This window comes from Meriones unguiculatus, chromosome 7 (assembly GCF_030254825.1).
Source record: "Meriones unguiculatus strain TT.TT164.6M chromosome 7, Bangor_MerUng_6.1, whole genome shotgun sequence".
Taxonomy (NCBI): domain Eukaryota; kingdom Metazoa; phylum Chordata; class Mammalia; order Rodentia; family Muridae; genus Meriones; species Meriones unguiculatus.
The window spans coordinates 35,060,213-35,082,472 of NC_083355.1; the positions used below are offsets into that span (position 1 = coordinate 35,060,213).

At 39.1% G+C, this 22,260-nt stretch overlaps 1 protein-coding gene across 8 annotated transcripts in view; it reads right to left on the reverse strand.

Moving 5' to 3' along the window:
- The window catches only part of Bcas3 (BCAS3 microtubule associated cell migration factor), a 471,233-nt gene that overhangs the window by 337,707 nt on the left and 111,266 nt on the right, over positions 1 to 22,260 (reverse strand). For all 8 annotated transcript variants that reach the window (XM_060387076.1, XM_060387078.1, XM_060387080.1 and 5 more), the window contains exons 12-13: positions 17,938 to 18,108; positions 11,291 to 11,384 (exon numbers count right to left, since the gene is read on the reverse strand). In XM_060387076.1, the coding sequence (XP_060243059.1) occupies positions 11,291 to 11,384; positions 17,938 to 18,108 (265 nt within the window). The remainder of the gene's footprint in view (positions 1 to 11,290; positions 11,385 to 17,937; positions 18,109 to 22,260) is intronic.

Genomic DNA, 22,260 nt, shown 5'->3' on the forward strand with positions numbered 1-22,260 from the left:
CTTCAATACACTTCTGCTACCACTTAGGAACTTCAATATAGCTATATCATATTTCAGTACATGTTTATACATGGTCTTGTTTTTCCAAATGTTTAAGTATTCTTATTACATATCAGAATATATTCGTAATTTCTTGAGCTTTATTAAGATATAATAAATAATTACTTATAATGAATGCATCATACATTAACTTAGTTATTATTAAAAATAAGATAGAGACATCAGAAATATATCCCTATGTGTACAACTATCTGTCTACTCCCAATCACCCAGCTCTGACTACAGATTTCATTCCTGCAACGACTTCATACAGCATACTTAAGAACTGACATGGTATGTAAGACCTGTAAAAACTAACACAGGGTTTTCTCGGCCTACTCACTGGAAGCAACAACAATTTGTTCACTTGCTTATAGTGCACAATAAAATGCTGCCATTTCCGTTGCCATTCGTCAGAGATTCTCACTTTATGAACTCTCACACTCTGCTGCTACTTTCTATGTGGTCATACTTCATTTCTCTGAGGTGATTATGTAAAAGCAAGACGATGCAATCAGATATTAAATGCTTGACACTATGAGACAACACCAAATTGATTTTATTTAATGACAATAATCGTATACTTTTTCCCCCCTCCCCTAACTCTGAGACAAAGCTTTTCTGTGTAGCCTTGGATGTCCTAGACTCACTTTGTAGACCAGGCTGGCCTTGGTCTCACACAGATCCACGTGCCTCAGCTGGGAGTACTGGGATTACAGGAGAGTGCCACTGAGCCCAGCCATTTTAATCTGCGATGTCTCCTGGATTTAATTAGCATGTTGATCATTATTGGATATTTACATCATGACTTTCACAAATTTCAACAAGACTTTGCTTTTTTAATTTTAATTACTTTCCTTGTTAATTAATTTCATTTAATTATCTTAGTTTTAATTACAGCCCCTCCTCCCCAGTTGGTGCAGGTGTCTGGCGCCCATCAGCGACACCCGACCCTACGGGGCCACAGGTGGCATTTGGAAGCACTGCACAGCAGGACCTGGGCGCTGGGAGCACAGCAGTTTCTTCCCAGTGGCAGGGACTCCTTTCAGTGTCTCAGAGCTTTGATTTCTGATGAAGTCTCACTTTATAACAGTGAGGGACATTTTATCCTATCTCAGAGACAACGGGCACAATCCACACTTTCTTTTTTAAAGTTTCACAGTCTAAGACTTTAAAGTCTATTGTGTGTGTTTTTGATTAAAGGAATATCCTGTTTTTCCAGACACATTCGCTGAGAACATCATACTTGCCAGGATAAGTTAATTCCTATTTTTCAAAAAACTCAATAGTACTATTCCATTCAATTCTATCCCAGTATGTCTGTGTTTAACCATACAGTCCTTTCTTCTCTATAGTAAATTTAAATAGCTTATACCTTTATTCATCTTTTATATGATTTATTTGACTAACTTTATATTTTTAAAAACTCTATATAAGTTTAGTATCAGCCAGACATTATGCCACATGCCTGCAATCCCAGGACCTGACAGGCAGAGGGACAAGGCTATCTCAGCCTAAATTATAAGTTCCAGGCTAGCCACATGTGCAAGGTGAGACCGTGTCAGAGACAGGAAAGAGAGAAGGAGAGACAAAAGGGAAGTTGGGAGACACAGAGGGAGACAGGAAAGAAAAACTGAGACCCTTGAAAGAGGGAACCTTAAAATTAGAGTCAGCTTTGTTTGATAACATTAACATAAATATTTGCTCTCAAAACATTTAACTATTAACATAAAGTAATGACAGAAAAATACCAGTAGCATATGAAGGAATAAAATTTATAAAAATGTCCATAGGAAAATGAAAGAATGATGAGAGCGCAAAAATATTTAATTACTTTGATAAGGGAAAGTTGGGGAGGTAACAGAGTGTAGAAGATGGATATAAATCAAAAACTTATTAAAAAATGAGTGCAACAATTTCTCAAAGTGTGAAAAGCCTGAGGAACAACAAGCTAACATCCATCAACACGCATAAGCATGGAAACCCAGACATTAGGAAACAGGTGCAAAGGAGACTATTAATACAGAACATGAGCCAGGTCCTCCAGAGCGATTGGTGGGCGGAGCTGGAAATTATCCATAGATAGCTACAGCTCAATTAACATCTCAGCAAATACTTAATGTATGACAAAAAAAATAGAGCAGTCTGAATGAGGCAAGGCCCAGGCTGAAGAACAGAAGGAAGGCTAAGGACCAGATATATACTCAGGGCCCCGGTACTTTAACTACCAACACTGTACTCACAAGCAAACCATTGTTTTTTTGGGTTTTTTTTTTTTAAATGTTATCTTTGGGAGCCTATCACACCCCCTTTTCAAGTTCAATAATATATGCTGTTGGCACCTAGTTATAACAAAACTAGATATTTACATATTGTTCCTATGTGTATACTTACCGAGGTTGACACTGGTTGTCTCAATCAGTTCCTTTCTCTATTTTTTGAGGCAGCGTCTCTCACTGAATCTGGAGTTCACCAATTGAACCCAGATGACTGCCCAGGGACCATCTCGAGTCTGTCTCACCCATGGGTGTATTAGTGATGCATATAGCCACACTTTATCCACAAGGGTGTTGGGGTTCTGAGCTCAAATCTTCATATTTGTGTGGCAACCTTCCACCAACTGAGCCACCAGTGTGTGCCTCACAGTCCACTGCGTACCGTATCGTACTGATCCAGTGCTCACTGCGCGAACATGCTCAGGCCAGTGAGAATGGGCTGATGCTTCACTGACTACTGGAAATCCAGGATAGACCCTGCATAGAGCCAACATCATGGCTCTCCTTTTTGAAACTTCCTCTCTTATTAGCAGATATTTGAAATTATGTTAAACGACTATGTTTTATCTTATCAGTTAATGCCACTTCTCACATGATTACAGTGTGACAGAAGAAAGGGAACAAAAACATTTAGTGTGTAACCCTAACCATAACAAGATGTGAGACCAGAGAGTAAACACAAGTGTGCAATAGAGTAAAGACCCCACATAGGGTGTAGTGGCAGGGTCGGTAAAGATGCTTCAGGCTGTCTTTGCTACGTAACAAAACTGCTGAGTGGTGGTGTGCTCATACTGTCAGAGGAAAATTCTCTTACCTCACTATTCTGTAAAACCTGGACACATCCAGCCTGATGGCTTGTGACCGTAACCCTTGAGAGAGTAGGCAAGAAGACATAATATATGCATTTATGAAACCATCAAAGAATAAATAATTTAAAAGGTAATCTTTTGAAACATGAGTTTGAAGTCATCCCAAGAAACAGAATAATCTTCACAATAGTCTGGGCTACAGAATGCAAAACTGTCTTAAAAAATATGAGACAAGCAAAAAAAAACTATGAGTGTTTACAAATATAAATAAAAATAAAGGCAGGGTGTTTCCTGACACTTTGCAATGATCAATGGGAATAGCTTCCGTGGAAAAATATCCAATTTAAATCTCTTTAACGATTAACCCCAAGCAACCACCTCCTTCATAGGATGCACCATTTGATTAACCAAGAGAATTCCATTCCATTATAGATACAGCTAGCATCCAAAGGCTACACGTTTAATCTGCTTTACTGGAGCCTCAACATTCATTTTCCTCTTACTGATGGCTGGAAAAGCAATTTCTCTGCCATGCAAAGGTAATTACTTAAAATGCAGATGTGCTGCACTTCACAGCACCCAGCAGCTCTGCTGGCGGGAGTGACACCTCTACAGAGAAAATCAATTATTTACAAACATGACATTTATTCCACAAGTGTCTGGGCTACTGCACCCAGTTGAGGAATTCTTTCTTTCAACTCCCAATGTAAGGAAGAAAACATATCCTTTGATATCTAAGGCAAGATGGCATGGAACATACTTGCTGGTTTTTATTTCTCAAATAAAATATAGTTTCTATAGGATATTTCTAATTCATAACTATAATAAACTTTAATTATCTTCATAATAGGTACATGCCAGCATGGGAAATAATTGCTTTTCAAGGAATAATTTAGAAATGAGCAGACTTTATTCTACATGTGAGTAGAAAAATATTCTATCTTGGCACTGCTAGAGTTTTTATAATTATGAAAAAAACTAATAGAATTAATAAAATTAACTGTTCAATGTAAATTCATCTAGAACTGAGCTAACATTAATGTTTACTTCTAATAAAAACACATAAGGAGAGATCCTGATCATTGATAATCTATTAAAATACAAGAGTGAAGGAGGTCAGGAATAGTAAAAAGAAGAACAGTGAGTGTTTGATAAGAACTCAACTATGTGTTAAGATAGTACTTTAGATCACAATTTTATCCCTTGTTATTCTGATCTTTAAAAGGAGGAAGAATTTATGCAGGGACAAGAAGATAGAGCAACTTCTCAGGTAAGCTGAAAAATGAGGTAATATGGAGGAATAATATTTTATGAGGTTCAGAGAATTCTTCTAAAATGACACCTGAAATGAGGCACACAGACAGAGAACAAATGGTACCACATATTTAAGAGTTTGAAAGGGCTGATTTGACAACAAATATGTAATTGTACTCTCTCTCTCTCTCTCTCTCTCTCTCTCTCTCTCTGTGTGTGTGTTTTAAGTATGGAGATGGAAGTTGGTTGTTCCTCTCCACTTTATTTTTTAAGACAGGGTTTCTCATTTAACCTGGAGTTATTAGATTGAGGCAGGAGGATTGCACATCCCAGCAAAGACTTACAGAGAGGTGTGGGGGAGACTGGATTTAATAAAAATTTCATTTTTTCCCTATAATAAAAACCATTGAGACGCCAGAAAATAAAAGTTCTTGCTGACTGGATGTAAAGAAAATATGTCCAACAAGGAGAACACATTTCACCAGGCAGAGAGTACATTACAGGAAAAAGAGAGACAGAGAGACAGAGGGAAGAAGGGAGGGAGGGAGGGAAGAAGGGAGGGAGGGAGGGAGGGAGGGACGGAGGTTGTTTCAACAAAGAGAAAAACAGAAATGAAGCAAGTCTCCAGAAGACTGAAAAGACTGGCAGTGAAAACGCATTTCAGGGAGGAGCAGCAGCAGGCGGCCCACCGACACCTGTGAGCACTGCACAGGGTTGGACACACTCTCGGCAGGCAGGGCTCAGACAGAGCAAACACAACAGCTCTTTCAGAGGACCAGAGTTAAGTTTCCAGCACCTGCCCTGTGGCCTACACCTGTCTGTAACTGCAGTTCTAGGGGACCAAACGCCCTGTTCTGGCCTCTAGCAGCAGCGGGCACACACCGTACACACACATGTAGACATGTAGACAAAACACCCACATACATAAAATAAAAGATAACGCATCTTATTTTTTTTTAAGCAATGACTTAAAAGCTTAAAATGTGATTTAAAAAAATATGTGGACTAAAATCTAAATTGGAGGGCGGGTAATGACGTGAAGAAGGACCAAGCTCTGTCCTGTGAGTGCTTCACGTGATACAAAATGACAGGGAAAGTGTGCACTTATGGAGAGAATGGCACTGTGAGGACTCTGCTTCGGGCTCAAGAGTGCGAAAAACCTCAAGCTGCCCTGAAAAGTAGTGCTTTAACACAAAAGTTCTCAAGAAAATGTTACCCATTTTGTACCTAAATAATTGAAAGCAACAGACATCTACCACCCATACTGAATTTACAAAGGTCTCAGCAAGGCATTTCTAAACAAATCATAAATACGACCATTAAAATATTTGTTTTGATTCTGGACTCAGAGTCACAGCTAATAAACAAGTGTGGGAATGCAAAATTAAAAAACAAACTGAACACAGCTGCTCAACAAGAACTTTCACAAGTCTGTTTACTGGCAACCCTTAATTCCATTTCTGAAAGGTCCCACAGGACACAGAGCCACCAGTCACCCGCCAATGGGTCTACTTTCCTCACAAATCCACGAGGCACAGTTTACAGGATAGTTAACATTGCCCAGGAGATGGCCAAACGTCTGCTTTGCTTTTGCTTCTGTTGCCCAGAACATATTCAGAACTGTCATATAAGACTATGTCTCTTTAAAAAAAGAAACACTAAAACAAATTTACATACAGCACATCCTTGAGTATATAATATGATTCACCCAAGTAAGCTGGCATGAGAAGAGCCAAGGCCCAGCTTTAAAAACAAAATGCTACCCACTTTTTTTTTTTAATTGCAAGAAATATTCCAACAAGCACTATTGTTATTTGTACTCTATTAGATGAAAATGTCATTTTTAAATAGCAAGGCAGGAAGAAGGCACCCTTGAGATGTAAAGTAAATAAACTAAAATATAAGGAAATAAATAAATGGCAAGGAATGATTAGAGGGCTGATACAGTTAAAATTTCTATATAAATAAATTTAGAAAAAATCTTGTGTAAAGGAAGACTGTACCGTTTAGTAAAGTATCTGGAAGTTACAATTCAAACAAAAACCCACAATTAGAAAGAAATTTAATACACCAAATAACTCAATATAAATACAAAAGTACCTATTGCAATAAGATCCACTCAAATTATACAACTCAGAATCTAACAATATGATTATTCCACATTTTTTAAAAATCTCATTTTATTTCACATTTATTACCAAACTTAGTAGTGTGTCCTAAGAAAGAATTCAAATGGAAAGTAATAAGCTAATACTTCAGCTTCCCTGAACATTTTAAATAAACAGAAAAGAGGAATTCACACATCTATTTAGACACGTATGAACTTAACTGACAGGAATACATCATGTAGGAACATGCGCACGTAAATCCAAGAAGGCACAGAGAACAAAGAGAAGCCAGAGTCCTAAGGAAATCTGGGGATGGTGTTCCAACATTGCAGGCTGCAAAGAAGACCAGCCTGGGCTACATACTTGAGCAAAAAGGCCCTGAGGGGGGGCTGACTAAAGGAAACCAGGGCTAACCCGGTGACTTTATAAGAAACCGAGCAGCTCCTAATTACTACTTGATTTAAAATTTAAAAAATTAATTCAAGATTTCCAAAGAATTAAAAATGGAGTCCTTTCCACATCTTCATCAACTGAATGTTTTTTCAGCATTCACCCGAGGAGAAGTATCCGGAGCGGAACAGTAATGCTCTCAGGAGGAAGGTAAGCAACTGCGCGGCCTCTCTCAGGGGCTGCAGAAATGATCCCCGCACCCACACAGCAACCCACAACTACCTGCAACTCCAACTCCAAAGGATCTGGTGCCTTCTCCTGGCAACCGTGGGTTGCACGCACATGACATACATGCAGGCAAATACAAATACATTCCTCTTGCATCTCTGCCGACAAGCTACAACACAGCATTGCTGCAAACTTATCTGAGCAATACTTCATTATAACACCACCACCGAAATCAAATATTATACATATAGAGAACACTTCTCAAACCCTACCAAAATGATGAGCCTGACGTATTTTCAACCAGCATCCTGTCCTTCTCACCACCTCACTTAACTGGATATTGGACTTAAAGAAACCACCACGTCAACTGAATCGCCAAATCAATGTAAGGAGGAATTAGCCAAAGAGAATGTTCAGATGAAGCCAGTATAATCAGAATTATCTGAAAGACAGCTTTAAAAAGTTTAACACCGAAAGCCCTTCTCAAAATATGGCAAAGCCCAAGAACCAATTCATTAGAATAATATTTATTGAGAAGCCAAAATAACCACTTGTGAAATTTTTTAAGTGGACAGCTACTTGGGAGGTCCTGTTTATAGTACCCAGCAGCACAAACGTGAGAACTAACAAATAGGTATTGAGCATGCGACATGGTGTGGTGTCATGTCATGTGCTGTGTGCATGTGTGTGTGTGTGTGTGTGTATATACCATATAGCAACTTTCAACAATATTCCATATTCAGGTAACTGTATAATGAAAGCAAAATTATAAGAAAATACACATCAATTGCTGTGCACAAGATCACACGTGTAACAATTACTTCAGTGGAGCACTGACTGGAGTCAGTGGCTTTCTCTGTGAAGTATTTCTGCTGACACTAAGACGCCTCAGAGATGGCTATTATGAAATTATATGCAACCACTATATGGAAGCACTTGATACATGAACCATATTGAAGTGAATAAATTCCATACAGCCCAAAGGTGCTTAGGTTAAAATATCAATTTAAATAAATGAGGAAAGAAACAACAACAACAAAAAATACTGGCTTGGTATATAGCTCAGTGACAGTATTTGCCAAGCATGTACCTGTTCAACCTCCAGAACCTCAAAAAGAAACCTAAGTATTGTTCAGACCGATCCCTTTTATTTCCAAAGCAGAGGATAAAAACAATGGTCATTAATCGATACCTGAGACTGTTAAGAAAGTAATGTATTCCGTAACATTGCGAATGCACTAAGATACTTGCCTGCACTAAATAAAGATGGATGACAACAGATCCCTAGCTGAAAGGAAATTACAAGCTCACAAAGGAAAGAAACAGCTAAACAAGTGAACATCTCAAAATAAATGATATCATGCTTACAAACAATGCTCTGGGAACATAGAAAAGTAAATATAAGTCTTGCCATTTTAATTTTATCGCATATGACAGGTCACGCAGAATGGTGAGATGCAGACTTCAAAATGAAATCAGAGAAAACTCATTGTTGGCGGGGATGAAGGAAACTGGCTATGTTTATGCCTTGGAGTGTGTACAGTGCATCTTTACAGACAGAAGAAACGGCAGCTACCTGGTCAGAAGCACTGGGGGTGATGTGAAGTATGTGAGAATCCAAAGGAAAGTAGAAACAACAGAGAATTCAAAATGAGTCATGCGGGTCACCCAAAGGAGACTGACACAAGTAAACAAACTTTCAAAGCATGTCTCCAATATTAACACACTTCCCCCAACATTCAGAGAATCACAACAGATACTGTCTGTGCTAATTAAATGAATCTTACTAATCATCAACCACTAGAATAAAAATCTCCCATCATCAAAAATGACTCATTAGGATATTGGGAGGCTGATTAACCGAAAGTGTCCACTATGACTTTCTTGTTCATTCTTTATTTAAAAGTGGGGGGGGGGGGGCGCGCACAGAGCAGATCGTAACCTCACACCCATCAGAACGGCTAAGATCAAAAACTCAAGGGATGATGCATGCTGGAGAGGTTGTGGAGAAAGGGGAACCCTCCTCCACTGCTGGTAGGAATGTAAACTTGTACAACCACTTTGGAAATCGATCTGGTGCTTTCTCAGACAATTAGGAAGAGTGCTACCTCAAGACCCAGTTATACCACTCCTAAGCATATATCCAAAAAATGCCCCACCATTCAATAAGGGCATTTGCTCAACTATGTTCATAGCAGCTTTATTCGCAATAGCCAGAATCTGGAAACAACCCAGATGTTCCTCCCCGGAGGAATGGATACAGAAAGTGTAGTACATACTAAAATCTATATTCCTAAAGAAACTAAACAACAAAGAGGTCCCTAGCGAAGATGCTTAATCCTCCCTCATTCAGAAGAGCAAACAGGATAGACATCAGAAGTAGGTGCCTTCCACAGAGGACCTCTAACTACCAGGGTATCAAAGGAAATGCCAACCTTTGGGCAGAGTGCAGGGAATCTTACAAATGAAGGTTGAGATAGAAAGACCTAGAGGGGACAGGAGCAACACAAGGAGAGCAACAGAACCAAAAAATCTGGGCCCAGGGGTCTTTTCTGAAACTGACACTCCAACCGAGAACTGCTGGTATAATGTTCTTTTAAAATGTATACGCCTTACCCTTGTTAATTCAAATGCTGATTTCCCCACCCCCAACTCTCTGGTTTCAGGAGAAGGAGGAGGAGCTCGAGGAGAGGAGCACGAGGAGAGCAGAGCTGGAGGGGAGATCTTGGAGGATGTGGAGCATGAACCAGAACTAAGATTTCACAAAAAGTAAGTATAATGTGGGAAATCTAAATGTTAGGAAACTGAGGGCTTGGAGGTTTAGGAGGGAGTAAATATTGCCCAGCATTGTGTTCTAGGTTAACTAAAAACCCAGTCTCTGTGTATGGTGATTTGGTCATACAACTACTGAGGAAGAGCAGCAAGCATTACAAGAAGTTAAAACAATAGTAAATATCAATAACCATCTACAACAAAGAACCAGGCATGGAGATAACCTAGAACCCCTGCACAGATGTAGCCCATGGCAGCTCTAAGTGGGTTCCCTAGTAAGGGGAGAACAGAGACGGCTTCTGACATCAGGTGATTAAAGAAGGGGCATAGGGAAAGATGAGGGAGGGGGCTACAGCAGGGATACAAAGTGAATAAACTGTAATAAATAAATATATAAATAAAATTAAATTTTTAAAAAAGCAGATCTTTCCCATCATTTAAAGTTACATATCATTTCTGAAAAATAAGATAAAAATGCTAAGACTCTCAGATACATCACCCAATGAGCAGGACCTGAAGCTTATAAATTTACAAAAAAAGGATCAGCTATGAAACAAACAGCAGTTTCATCTTTTCTTTAGAAACCAAGTATGTTAGACTTCACTCATTTTCCCCCAGTGTCAGCATTACTGAGCTGACATTTATTCTGTTCATCATTACAGTAAGAACTGGCCCATTCTTCATTAATAGAACTGTTTCTAACAGTGAAAGACTAGAAAATTACTGTTCTAGGTCAGAGGTCAATTGTTTTCTTAATTAAAAAAAACTCTAGAGCAAAAGAGGATAATAGGGCATTGCACATTTTTATTAATATTAGTCATCATCTCATGCCTTAAGCAAAACCAGAGAGAGAAAACTAAAAGTTTCAACAATGTCATGTGGAAAAAAACCTTATTACAAATAACATGTGTCTCTAATACATTAAGATTTGAGTTTGTGATATTGGTATTTGGGGCATGACTTTGAAGCAAAAATTAAGGAGGCCTCAGGAGCACCGTTTCCCAACTGCAGCACTTCAAACAGCACTTTTCAAATAATTAAACTAGAGTTTTGGGTGGGTACGGTGAGATGAATTGTAAGCTGAGTCTTTCAAACACCACTTAGGGGTCCCATTCCCATTATTATCTGTCATACACAGGCACCACGGTTTACTCCCGTGGGTTTGTGTACATGTATGCATGACGTGCCCACAGAAGCCAGAAGAGGGGGTTAGATGCCCTGAAGCTCAAGGTACAGGCAGTTGGTGAGTGTGTATATGTGTGTGTGTGTGTGTGTGTGTGTGTGTGAGCCCTTTGCAAGCACAGCAAGGACTTTAACTGCTGGGCTATCTCTGCAACCCCCAACCCCATTACATATTTTCAATAGAGTGAGAAAACTCTAGATAATGAGATAAATGGTTTTACAAAAGCCTTACCGCTAGTGTTGAAAGCCATACAGCACACTGGCTTCTCATGGGCAGGGAAGTGAGCAACAACGCCATCACTGTCTGAGTCCTCACTCAGAAGCACCTGCAGACAGAGTAACAATGGTTAACTGCAGTCACTCACACCACCCACTCCTCAATCCCTCACACACGTGAACTCTACTTCAGCAATCCAATCATGCCCCTCAGAGGGAGTATAAATTCCAAAAACAGTCACTTGACATGACTGTAGATACTTTGCTAGAAAAAAAAAAATACACTACTTCCCCTATTATTATAAAGAGGGCAGAGAGTGAAAAAAGATAACCAATAAACCAAATTATTATGGAGTAATAATATATAACAATTCATTTTATGTTTGATAACTTTTACATCTTTATTATATACTTGTGTGTGCATTCATGTGTAGGTCAACATGCAGGAGTAAGCTCTCTCACATCAAGAAGATCTCAGGGATCAGACCCAGGTCATCAGGCTTGGGAGCAGAGACCGTTACCAACTAAGGCATCTTAAGACTTTGAAGTGTGATCTATCATTAAGTTTATAGACAAAGAGACACTTTGAAAATACTGCTCTACCATGTTACAGAAACACAGGAAGATGAGGCAAGACGATTTCTGGTGAGCCTTGAGAGAAAGCTGGTAATGTCCTTTCTGCCAAAAGTAACCCCTGCCCTGAAAGATCCAAAGTCAATTCTTTTCCCAACAGGCACAAAAAGGAATGAACTATTTAGGAAGGCAGGATTTAGTGCATGGCAAGTGTGTCACTTGCTGTAAACATCACTGATTCCAACTTTAGTGATTTTATATAATACTAAACTAATGATAAGCTGTTAATAATAAATAATCTGTTACATCAAACATCCTCAACTGTTACCATTAAATTTCTTCTCATATTGTTTTTCCTGGACCTCTAACACAGCCTACAAATATATTATTTTCTGTGATTTTTATTCTTTTTTTCTGATTTATGTTCATAACATTTCTGCTTCATTTTTAAAGATTACACTTTTCCCCTCTTTGAGGATTCTGAGGAAATTACTTCCTTCTCCTAATAAGCAGTGATAGCATCTTTGATGGGTCTATGATTTAACAATCCAGAGAGTTTGACTGTGTGGAGAAAACATGTAAGGGCCATTGAGAAGACTCAGTAGTCTTCTCAAATCCCTGTTCCACAAACCTGAATATTTCAGATCCATCCGTGGAACGAGAACAGAGGAAAAGAACTGACACGACAAGTTGTCTTCTGACACACATGTATGAAAGGCAAGTATGCATATTTGTGCACGCAAGTGCACTCTCCATATAATGGCCAAGTATCTAAATATTATAATACTATTGTTATTCTTATGGTGTTTGTACTTTGGCTTTCAATCTTAACCTGGACACCTTTGAATTTGATTTTATTTATAGTAATAACACAGAGATCATTGATGGTGTTGGACTTAAATATGCCATGTGTTCTAACGTATAAAATCTAGTTGTTCAGGGCTGGAAAGATGACTCGGTGCTTCAAATCACTGGCTGCCCTTCACCTCTCAGCAACCACATGCTGGTTCATAACCAACTATAATGAGATCTAATACCCTCTTTTGGGGTCCAAGCAGAGCGCTCATATACATAAAATAAATTAATAAACATTTTTAAAATGTATCCTTAAAAAAAGATACTGATTGTTTGCTGGGCGGCGGTGTTGCACTCGGAAGGCATAGGCAGGTAGGTGGATCACTGTGAGCTTGAGGCCGGCCTGGTCTACAGAGTGAGTCCAGAACAACTAAGGCTTCAAAGAGAAACCCTGTCTCAAAAACCCAAAATAATAATAATATTAATAGTTACTCCAATGTTCTTTTGTTGTTGTTGTTGTTGTTGTTAAAAAGTAGCTTTAGCTAAGAATCCTAATACATACTACAATCCCTGGGCTTGGCAGGCTAACGCGGAAAGAAGTTTGAGGCAAGTTTAGGCTATCCAAGGTCGCCTGCACACACACACACACACAAATGCACTTTTCTGGTGTTATTATTTCTAGGAAGTTCTTAACTGTCCTGAGTAGACTATGATATGTATATTTCTAGTGAAATGTGGGCCCTTGTTAAAGGGTGTATTTCCTCCAGATATACCAATTCAAGTTTAACACCCACTCAAACACTGACCACTATGTTGCTTTTTTAAGTCCTCCAATTATTATCTGCTGGGAACTAAAATAACCTTGAACTTAATCATCCTGCCTCCACCTGTCACTCCTGGCACTAAGGACTATGCACTATAACTGGCTGTTATGGGGTGTCTGCCCTCTTCCCTGTTTTCGAGACTTCAAATGCAAATACCAATATCCTTAGCAACATTCCAGAGGCTTTGGAACTTACTTGTAACAGGTTTCTATGCCTGCATGTGTCAGAAGATGAACTGCACCTCAGAATGCCCATACGGGATAATATTTACCTACTGCTTTACCTGCCAATTTTGACTTCTTCACAGAATATACAGGGATATTTGGGGTGAGTGTCATTGGGGCAACTCAAGTAAGAGTCTCTCTGGCAGAGACTTTCCTGATTCTATACTCAAGACAGAAATATTTGAGAAGCATCTGGACTAAATGATGACTCTAGAAATGCTGAATACCAACAATATTTTACTCCGTTTGCATGACGTTTTCAAAATCACAGCAACAAGATTGTGAAGAGGAGGCGACAATCAGATGGACATGGGAGGAAGAGCCAGATAGTCTCTGAGTTCATGGACAGACTTCTATATAGAAAGTTCTAGACCAACCAAGGCTACAAAGCTAGACTCTATCTAAAAAATAAAATGAAATAAAATAAATACCACGTTCCCTCCAAATACAAATGAAAGAGAATGAGATGTAGTTAGGGTTTGAGAGATAGGAATTATTTCAGAATTAATAAACGCAAATATAGAATATATTCACAAACTTTGAGTTTCTCGGTATCTAGTGAAGTGAGTTGGGCAGATTTCATTTAAGTAGTCTTTTCTGTAAAATATTTCTGTCATTTATCCATTTCTATGTTGAATGTGATTAGAAAATCCAGTATTCTAACACATTTAAACTCCAGGCCATAAAAATGTTCTTGTGAGGCAGTTAGTACTGTGTCCTCAACATACAAAACGACAGGCAGAAGCCTAACAGCAAAAGGCCACCGTAATTTTGACGTAGAGCAGAGCCAAAGCTGTGATATAAACTACCATGGCTGCTCTCCTTACAGAATGCATACTTAAACAATACACACTTAGAAAGGTTCTCTGCATTGAATCCTCACTGTGTCTAAAGCATCACCAAAACCATTAGCCCAGGATAATTTCCCTAAGATTGGAGCTGACCACTTATCTAAGCAGTGCGAAGCCATAATTCGTATCAAAAACTACATTAAACAGCAAAGCACACTTTAATTAATACAAGGTATAATGAAGATACCTGGTCTGAGGTAAAAAAACAAGCTAGATTTAGACTGTCATTCTCAAGGATTTTAGTTCACTTATTGGTTTTGCCACATTGCTAACTTCGATTACATAAATGTGTAAAAGGCAGATCATACCACTTAACCTCTCAAGAAATACTTTTAAATAAAACATGAAAGTGACAATGATGAAAATGGACACAAAGTCAATTAAATCCATTCCTCCTTAATGCAGTTACCATGCAATGATCCCATCACTATAAAATCAAATTAATCAATACAACAACAGAAAGATAGTGAAGCAGATTTTATATGCTGCCAGAGTGAGTGAGACTCTGTATTAAAGTCTCAGTGGATTTAAATCACAGATGTACATGGGAGGGAAGAACATGATGGAGATGGCTAGCCAGCAGTAGGACGGGCTAGAACTGGTGAGTCCCTGGGCTGCATTCCCTATAATGCTCTGCAGGATGACATAAAAAAGCCTCGCTCTCAAACTATGAGACAGAACTATCTTCCTGAAAAATGATTCATGTAAATGAAAAAGGCAGTACTGTACTGTCTGACTCTGGTAATAAATGATAATAAAAAAATTTAAGAAAGAAAAATATATTTCTAAGTTAATTTCCTAAAACCTATCTCTTTCCTATCTTATAATTTAGATGATATATACATAGACATATAAATACACAAGTACATACATACATACACAAATACACACACACACACACACACATACATACATACATAGATGGCAAATTTGTGGTTTCCCAAACTTCAGTGGAAAAAAACCTTTTCTGTGGTATTTCTTGATAAGCATCTTTGATTCAATAGCTATCTATTTGTTCACCATAAGAAGGAAACTCTTGGAACTCTAGAATTCATAATGCAGTTATTTTCATATTATAAAACCAAAATTCCCTCCCTTCTTCCCTAACTCCCACATTCCTTGACTGTTTCCCAGATTGGCTCCTAAAACCCAGGGCTCAAATCCTGAGCTGTTGTGACTACAATTAATCACATCCAAGTAAGAGATGTGATTAATATACTGGTAGAGAATATACGCAACTATGTGTGTGTGTGCGCAAAAATATGTACTCATATGTTTATGTTTAAATACACATATGTGTGTTTGTGTGTGCGTGTGTGCCCATCCCTGTCAGCTCATGTTTGTTCTATCTCTGTGTTTGCTTCTCTCTGTCTCTCAATTGGAATATATAATGAATAAATTGTGAAGAAAAAAAATTTTTAAATCAATACAATCCTATAATGTATTTGCTTAACCTCAAAGGTAAGAAGGAAGAAGCAGAAATTTACTATTATACACATTAAAAAATTTACTATTATACACTAACTTAACAACACAGAATTTCAATTTTTTTTTTTAATTGCAGCAAAGATTACTGTTTTTCAAAGTGCCATTTGATCCTTCCACAGGAAATATCACACAGATAGCTGACAAACGTAATTTTTCATAAAGATGCTGACACACATACAGTGGAAGTAGACTTTAACAAAATAGGCAATATTAAAAGTCAATACTTTAAAAACTCAGATGTTTTCTCAGCACTTTTTCTGAATATAAAATCAATCAGTGTGTTTAATAAACCTACTATTTTTCATTCTAGAAACATTTTCGATTATATTTGTTTTAACAAAATGAGCAACAGGATTCGGATATTATGTCCTTTCAGAAATATATTTGGTAAATGTAGAACATAACTGACTGAAGAGGGGAGATGTGGCAGACGTTCTTCTAAACAACCTAAAGTCACAAAGACAGATTCTCCTCTCTTTTCTAGCCAGCCATTCTAAATGATTCTAAACTAGACTGACTGAATATGGTATTTTATACCAGGATACTGTCCTGTAGATTTTATAGCTTTTGATTTCGTATTTTCCTGTTTGCTTCTTACTATTTAAAAGCAAATGTGTTTGCTGGGCGTGGTGGCTCTTGCCTATAGCCCCAGTTCTCAGAACACGCGGGCCGCAGCCTGGGTGACAGTGACTCCTTGTACTCCAAAAGCCGAAGGAGAGAGTTGAGTCTCATACAGTACACACAGCCACATCGCTTCCTTCCTTGTTTCCCCCCACATATCCAAGTTCCTCACACTGTTTTCCTACCTTTTCATGTCCTTAGAAATGTATTAATCATGAGGATAGATTATAACATGACATTATACCAAAAAGCAGTGTAAACATACTACAAGTAACTATAAAAGTATCTATAAAACCCATGCTCTGTGAGAGAAGACAGAGAATTCTTCAGTTTTCCCATCTGCTTTCACTCATTCCTGATGACTGAACCAACAAATTGAAAATATCCCTTGCTTTCCAAGAATGGGTAAAAAAAAATATAATCTGAAATAATTTTTTAATTACTTAATTTTTTTATAAATTACAATTTATTCATTTTGTATCCCAGCTGTGGTCCCCTCTCTCATCCCCTCCCAATCCCACTCTCCTTCCCTCTTCTCCTCCCATGCCCCCTCCCCTAGTACACTGATAGGGGAGGTCCTCCTCCCCTTCCATCTGACCCTTGCCTATCAGGTCTCATCAGGACTGGCTGCATTGTCTTCCTCTGTGGCCTGTGGCCTGGCAAGACTGCTCCCCACTCAGGGAAAGTTGATCACAGAGCCAGCCACTGAGTTCATGTCAGAGACAATCCCTGTTCCCATTACTAGGGAACCCACTGAGAGACTGAGCTGCCATGGGCTGTGCAGAGGTTCTAGATTATCTCCATGCATGGTCCTTGGTTGGAGGGTCAGTTTCAGAAAAGACCCCTGGGCCCAGACTTTTTGGTTCTGTTGCTCTCCTTGTGGAGCTCCTGTCCCTCCAGGTCTTTCTATCTCTCCCTTCTTTCATAAGATTCCCTGCACTCTGCCCAAAGTTTGGCTATGAGTCTCAGCATCTACATTAATATGCTGTTGGGTGGAGTCTTTCAGAGGCCCTCTGTGGTAGACTCCAGTCTTGTTCCTTGTTTTTACCCTCTTCCAATGTCTATCCTGTTTGCTTTTCTGAATGAGGATTGCTCATCTTACCCAGGGTCTTCTTTCTTGCTTAGCTTCTTTAGGTATACAGATTTTAGTATGTTTATCCTATATTACATATCTAATATGCAAAATAATAAGTTATTCATATCTTTGGGCCAAGTACCTTTGGATTGCCTCTACCTTGAGCTTAAGCTCTGCAGGTAATACAAATGCCATTCATCCAGAGCTCTTACCTGGCCCTCTCCAACTGTTTCAGTGTCTATGACTGTGATAATGCCTGGTACCAAGGGGCTACGTCTTGAGTTGCTGTGTATGGCAACATCATCTTCTGTCCCCCCTGAGGGAAGCGTGCCTGTCAGCTGAGTCACCACTTTTCCAACCATCGTCAGGCCACTTTTCAATGTCTACACAACAAAAGAGACAAAGTCTATGAGTTAGAAGAAAATGTGAAGTCTGAATAGAGATACGCATTTGAATCTACTTCCCAGCCTCAAGTCTTCATTCTCTTAAAACACTTTGTACAGCAACAAATAGCACAGATGTTCAGTCTTCAGTTCAACATGACCCTAAAACTTACTTAGAAAAAAAAAATCAACATGAGTTTAAGCAAATGTCATCAATACAAGCGCCAACCTAACTGTGCTGGCAATAATGCCATAATTAAGTGATAATAATTACAAGTACAGAACTGTTTCATTCGATAGGAGTACAAACATATTTACCAAAACCTTTCTTTTACTGCATCCCATTAATGTACGTATTCTAGAATACATGACTTAGTAAAAAGGGGGCTGGCCATGTGACAATGTTTTCTTACAATACTGACATATTCAAAAATATTGAATTTTTTACAGTGTTGACTTACAATATTATAAGACAACATCTAAGTGAGAAAAGGTTGTTAACTCTAAAATATACCTCTAATGTTACAAAAGACCACACACTAAGAGCAAAGATGAGAACTCCTTTCACATGGCATCCAAAAGAACAAGTCGCTGATTGGTTTCCTTCCTGGCTGGTGAGAGAAAGCAATCCCATGCTGTGTTTCAGCTACACTATTCCAATCACAGCAAGTAAGTAGATCGAAATGCATGTTTTTTTTTTCTTATTCAAAAATCTTAATAGGGCAGGAGTTGCATCACACTATAAAAGTGTGATACACTTTCCTGAGGCCCTAGTTTCACTCTATACTTAAAAAGAAAAACTGTTAACAAAAATATTCTTAAAGCTTTTTCCTTCTGAAAATAGAACAACATAAAAATAACCAACTTTTGAAGCAGATAATTCTCATTGAAGAGGATAATTCTGCCTGCCGGAGCAGGCAGCCTAGAGCCTTTCTTCTAACTGTGATGCTGATGAAATGCCTCCTGCCTGCAAGATGTACAGGACAAAGATGAAGCAAAGACTGAGGGAATGGCCAAAGACTGGCCCTACCTGAGACCAGTCCCATGGGAGAGAACCAGCCCTTGATGCACTCTTCTTAGTCACATACTTCTTAGGTCTACTTCTATGTCATTTATTTTTCTTTGATTTCAGTTTTGTCTTACAACATCACTATAAAAGTAAACCTATTATTTGCATAAATACTTGGAGCTTTTGAAAGGAAACATTTTTTTTTTACATTTTCTTGATTTCAGAGTAGCACTTGAAATTAATCTTTATACTTCTAGATTTTTCCCACTGCTTTTCATAGCATTCCATCTGAATTTCCTTATTTATACTGCAAAGTTAAGTTTCTTTGCTGGTGCTAAGGAATAAAGTGTTCAAGTAAGATTATTTGATTATGGTTATAAAATCTTGATTCATGTTTACTAGTTCTCTCCTGACAGTCCTGTATTAATGTGTTTTTTTCTTGTTATCTGAGAACTTAACGACAACTGTTTTCAGAGGACAGCGCCATTAGCACTAATGGATGGGGGACAACTGATAGGGCAGAGAGAGGTTCAAAATGACAGGGGACCCTGCGGCAGACTTGCCTGGAGTGGAAGAGAAAACACACCACGTCTACAGGATTAAAGGCTATAATGGATTTTACTCACGCTTTGTCATAGTGACATGGTCAGCTGCCTTACTGCTACAGTACTGCTCCGTGAGAGTAATCAGGGATTGAAGGAACACTAAAATTGTTAAATACACTCAGATTGCGCAAAGACTCAGTCCAGTTTGCCACCCCCATCCATGGATGGTTTCTCTATTCCCAATTTGCACCCGTACCTACTTAGATAAAGAGGGAAGACAAATCACCCGTGTGGAAGCACTACGGGATCCAATCTGCTACTCACGGGAACAAGAGCTTTCAGATGTACTTCATTCTGATAGGCTATAGGCATTAAGAATGACTGGTAAGTTTTTACCTACATTCATTCTAAAGCAAAGTCTTCATTGATGCAGAAAGCATTCATCTGCATCTGGCTTCAAGGCAGATTTGGTAGTAACAAAGTTTTAGGGCTATTTTTTAAAGACAGTTTTATCAATATTCCTTGTTCTTTCCGAAGACAACACATCAGTTCTTCATGTGTCAATTCTTTGGCGAACATGACCAAAATATCCTGCTTTCCCTTTGTTTTCCTCGTGCTTTGCCTCTACCTTGTGGCTCGCTTCCCTGCCTTTCTTTGCACTTTTAATACGCCCCAGTTCTATTGCTATTCACTGACATGAAAGCATGAGCTGATATGCTCAGGGGCAAAGGCAGAGGATATTCATCCAGAGACACTTTCACACTGAGAGGTCTTGCTTGATAAAGACGTGGTTGTGTCTGTGTGGGAACAGCTCCATTAGCACTGAGGGCGTGAGCACAGCAGCTGAGGCACCTCAGAGGTTAATCGGGCTTCCTGCTCAGTTCTCTCATGAATACTCTGTGGCGCCCGCTTCCCTTGGTCCTTCAGAGGCATACTCAACAACACTAACAGACCCGGTGTAAGACATTTCTTGTGAATTATTGAAAAAAACATTTGGCTCCTAATTGAGAACACTAATGTGTTTTATAAGCACTGTAGTTTGAGATTTTAGCACAAAACAAAACAGTTGCAATTGATTTGTGAGTTCTGCCCCCCTTGGTTTTGTAACTTGTATCTTTGTGCTTGAATTCAGCAGACAGAACTTTGCTGGTCATCTTATTTAAGAATGTGTTAGTATTTAAGGTAGAAAGCTCTTGCTCCTCTTCAGCTGTGGATGAGCTGGATCCGAATGTGAAGACCACGCTGGCTCCAACTTGGAACAGTCCTTTTACCTCTCTGCCTCCTTTCTACCTCCTGTACCAGGATCACAGACCTGTGCAATATGCTCCGCCTGGGTTCTTATTTTTTGCCATATCCTCACCTTATGAGATATGTGTTTTGAATTCGTGATCTGTAAGATCAGAAGGAGCAATAGGCACGGATCTCAAGCAAAGTAGAATATGACAGTAGTTAAAGATTGGGCTCTGAAGAGAGATGAATTTAACGTTTGGTTTTCTCATTGGTTAACTGTTTACACAGGTGTTGTATTTAGATTGCCTAGGTTCAGCTTTCTCTTCTGGAAAACTGAGAAAGCAGGGGCGTAATTTATGTTATGGGATTTGGGCCATGTTACCATGCACAACTCCCGTATATTCAGAGTACAGAAATATACTCAGGTGCCTTCTTTATTTGCTCTCCAAATATTTGCCAGGCAGGGTCTCTCACTGAACGCAGAACTAACCCAGTGGCCCTGGAACACTGGCCTTTCATAAGCATGCTGTCACTGTCCCTTGGCTTCTATGAGCTTCTGAGGATCTAGACTCAGGTCTGATCCCATTTCTGCAGCAAGCATCCTACCCACTGACCCATCTCCTCAGCCCAATTGCTAGTATTTTGTTGTTGTTGTTGTTGTTATTGTTGTTGTTTTGGTTTTTGTTTTTTACCATCTGCAATTTATTCACTTTGTATCCCAATGTAGCCCCCGCCCTTGTCTCCTCCCAGTCTCACCCATCCTCCCTCTTCTCTCTCTATGGTCCTTCCCTAGTCCACTGATAGGGCCTGACCCTAGCCTATCAGGTCTCATCGGGGCTAGCTACATCATATTCCTCTGTGACCTGGCAAGCCTGCACCCCCAACCCCGCCACAGGGAGGTGATCAAAGAAATTGCCACTGAGTTCCTTATGGAAGAAGAGGGGGACAGAAACACCTGGAGAGGACAGGAACTCCACAAGGAGAGCAACATAGCCAAAAAACAAAACAAAGCAAAATAAATAAATAAATAAATAAATAAGCCTAGGGTCAGGCGGGCCTGCAAAGACTGATACTCCAAACAAGGACCATGCATGGAGAGGACCTAGACTGTTCAGAGGAAGCACACAGGCTACTCAATTTCTAAGTAGATTCCTTAGTAAGGGGAACAGGGGTTGCCTCTAACCAATTACCAGATTTTTCCCTTTTGTTTTTTAATTCTCATGTAAATTGCTGACGAGATAATATTTAGGTTTTCATAAGCAAACTGTCATTAAAACTTAGAGCTGGTGAGATGACTTGGCTGATTTGATCCCTAGGAGTCCCAGTAGAAGCAGAGAACAAATTTGTGAAGATATTCCTCTGACTTCC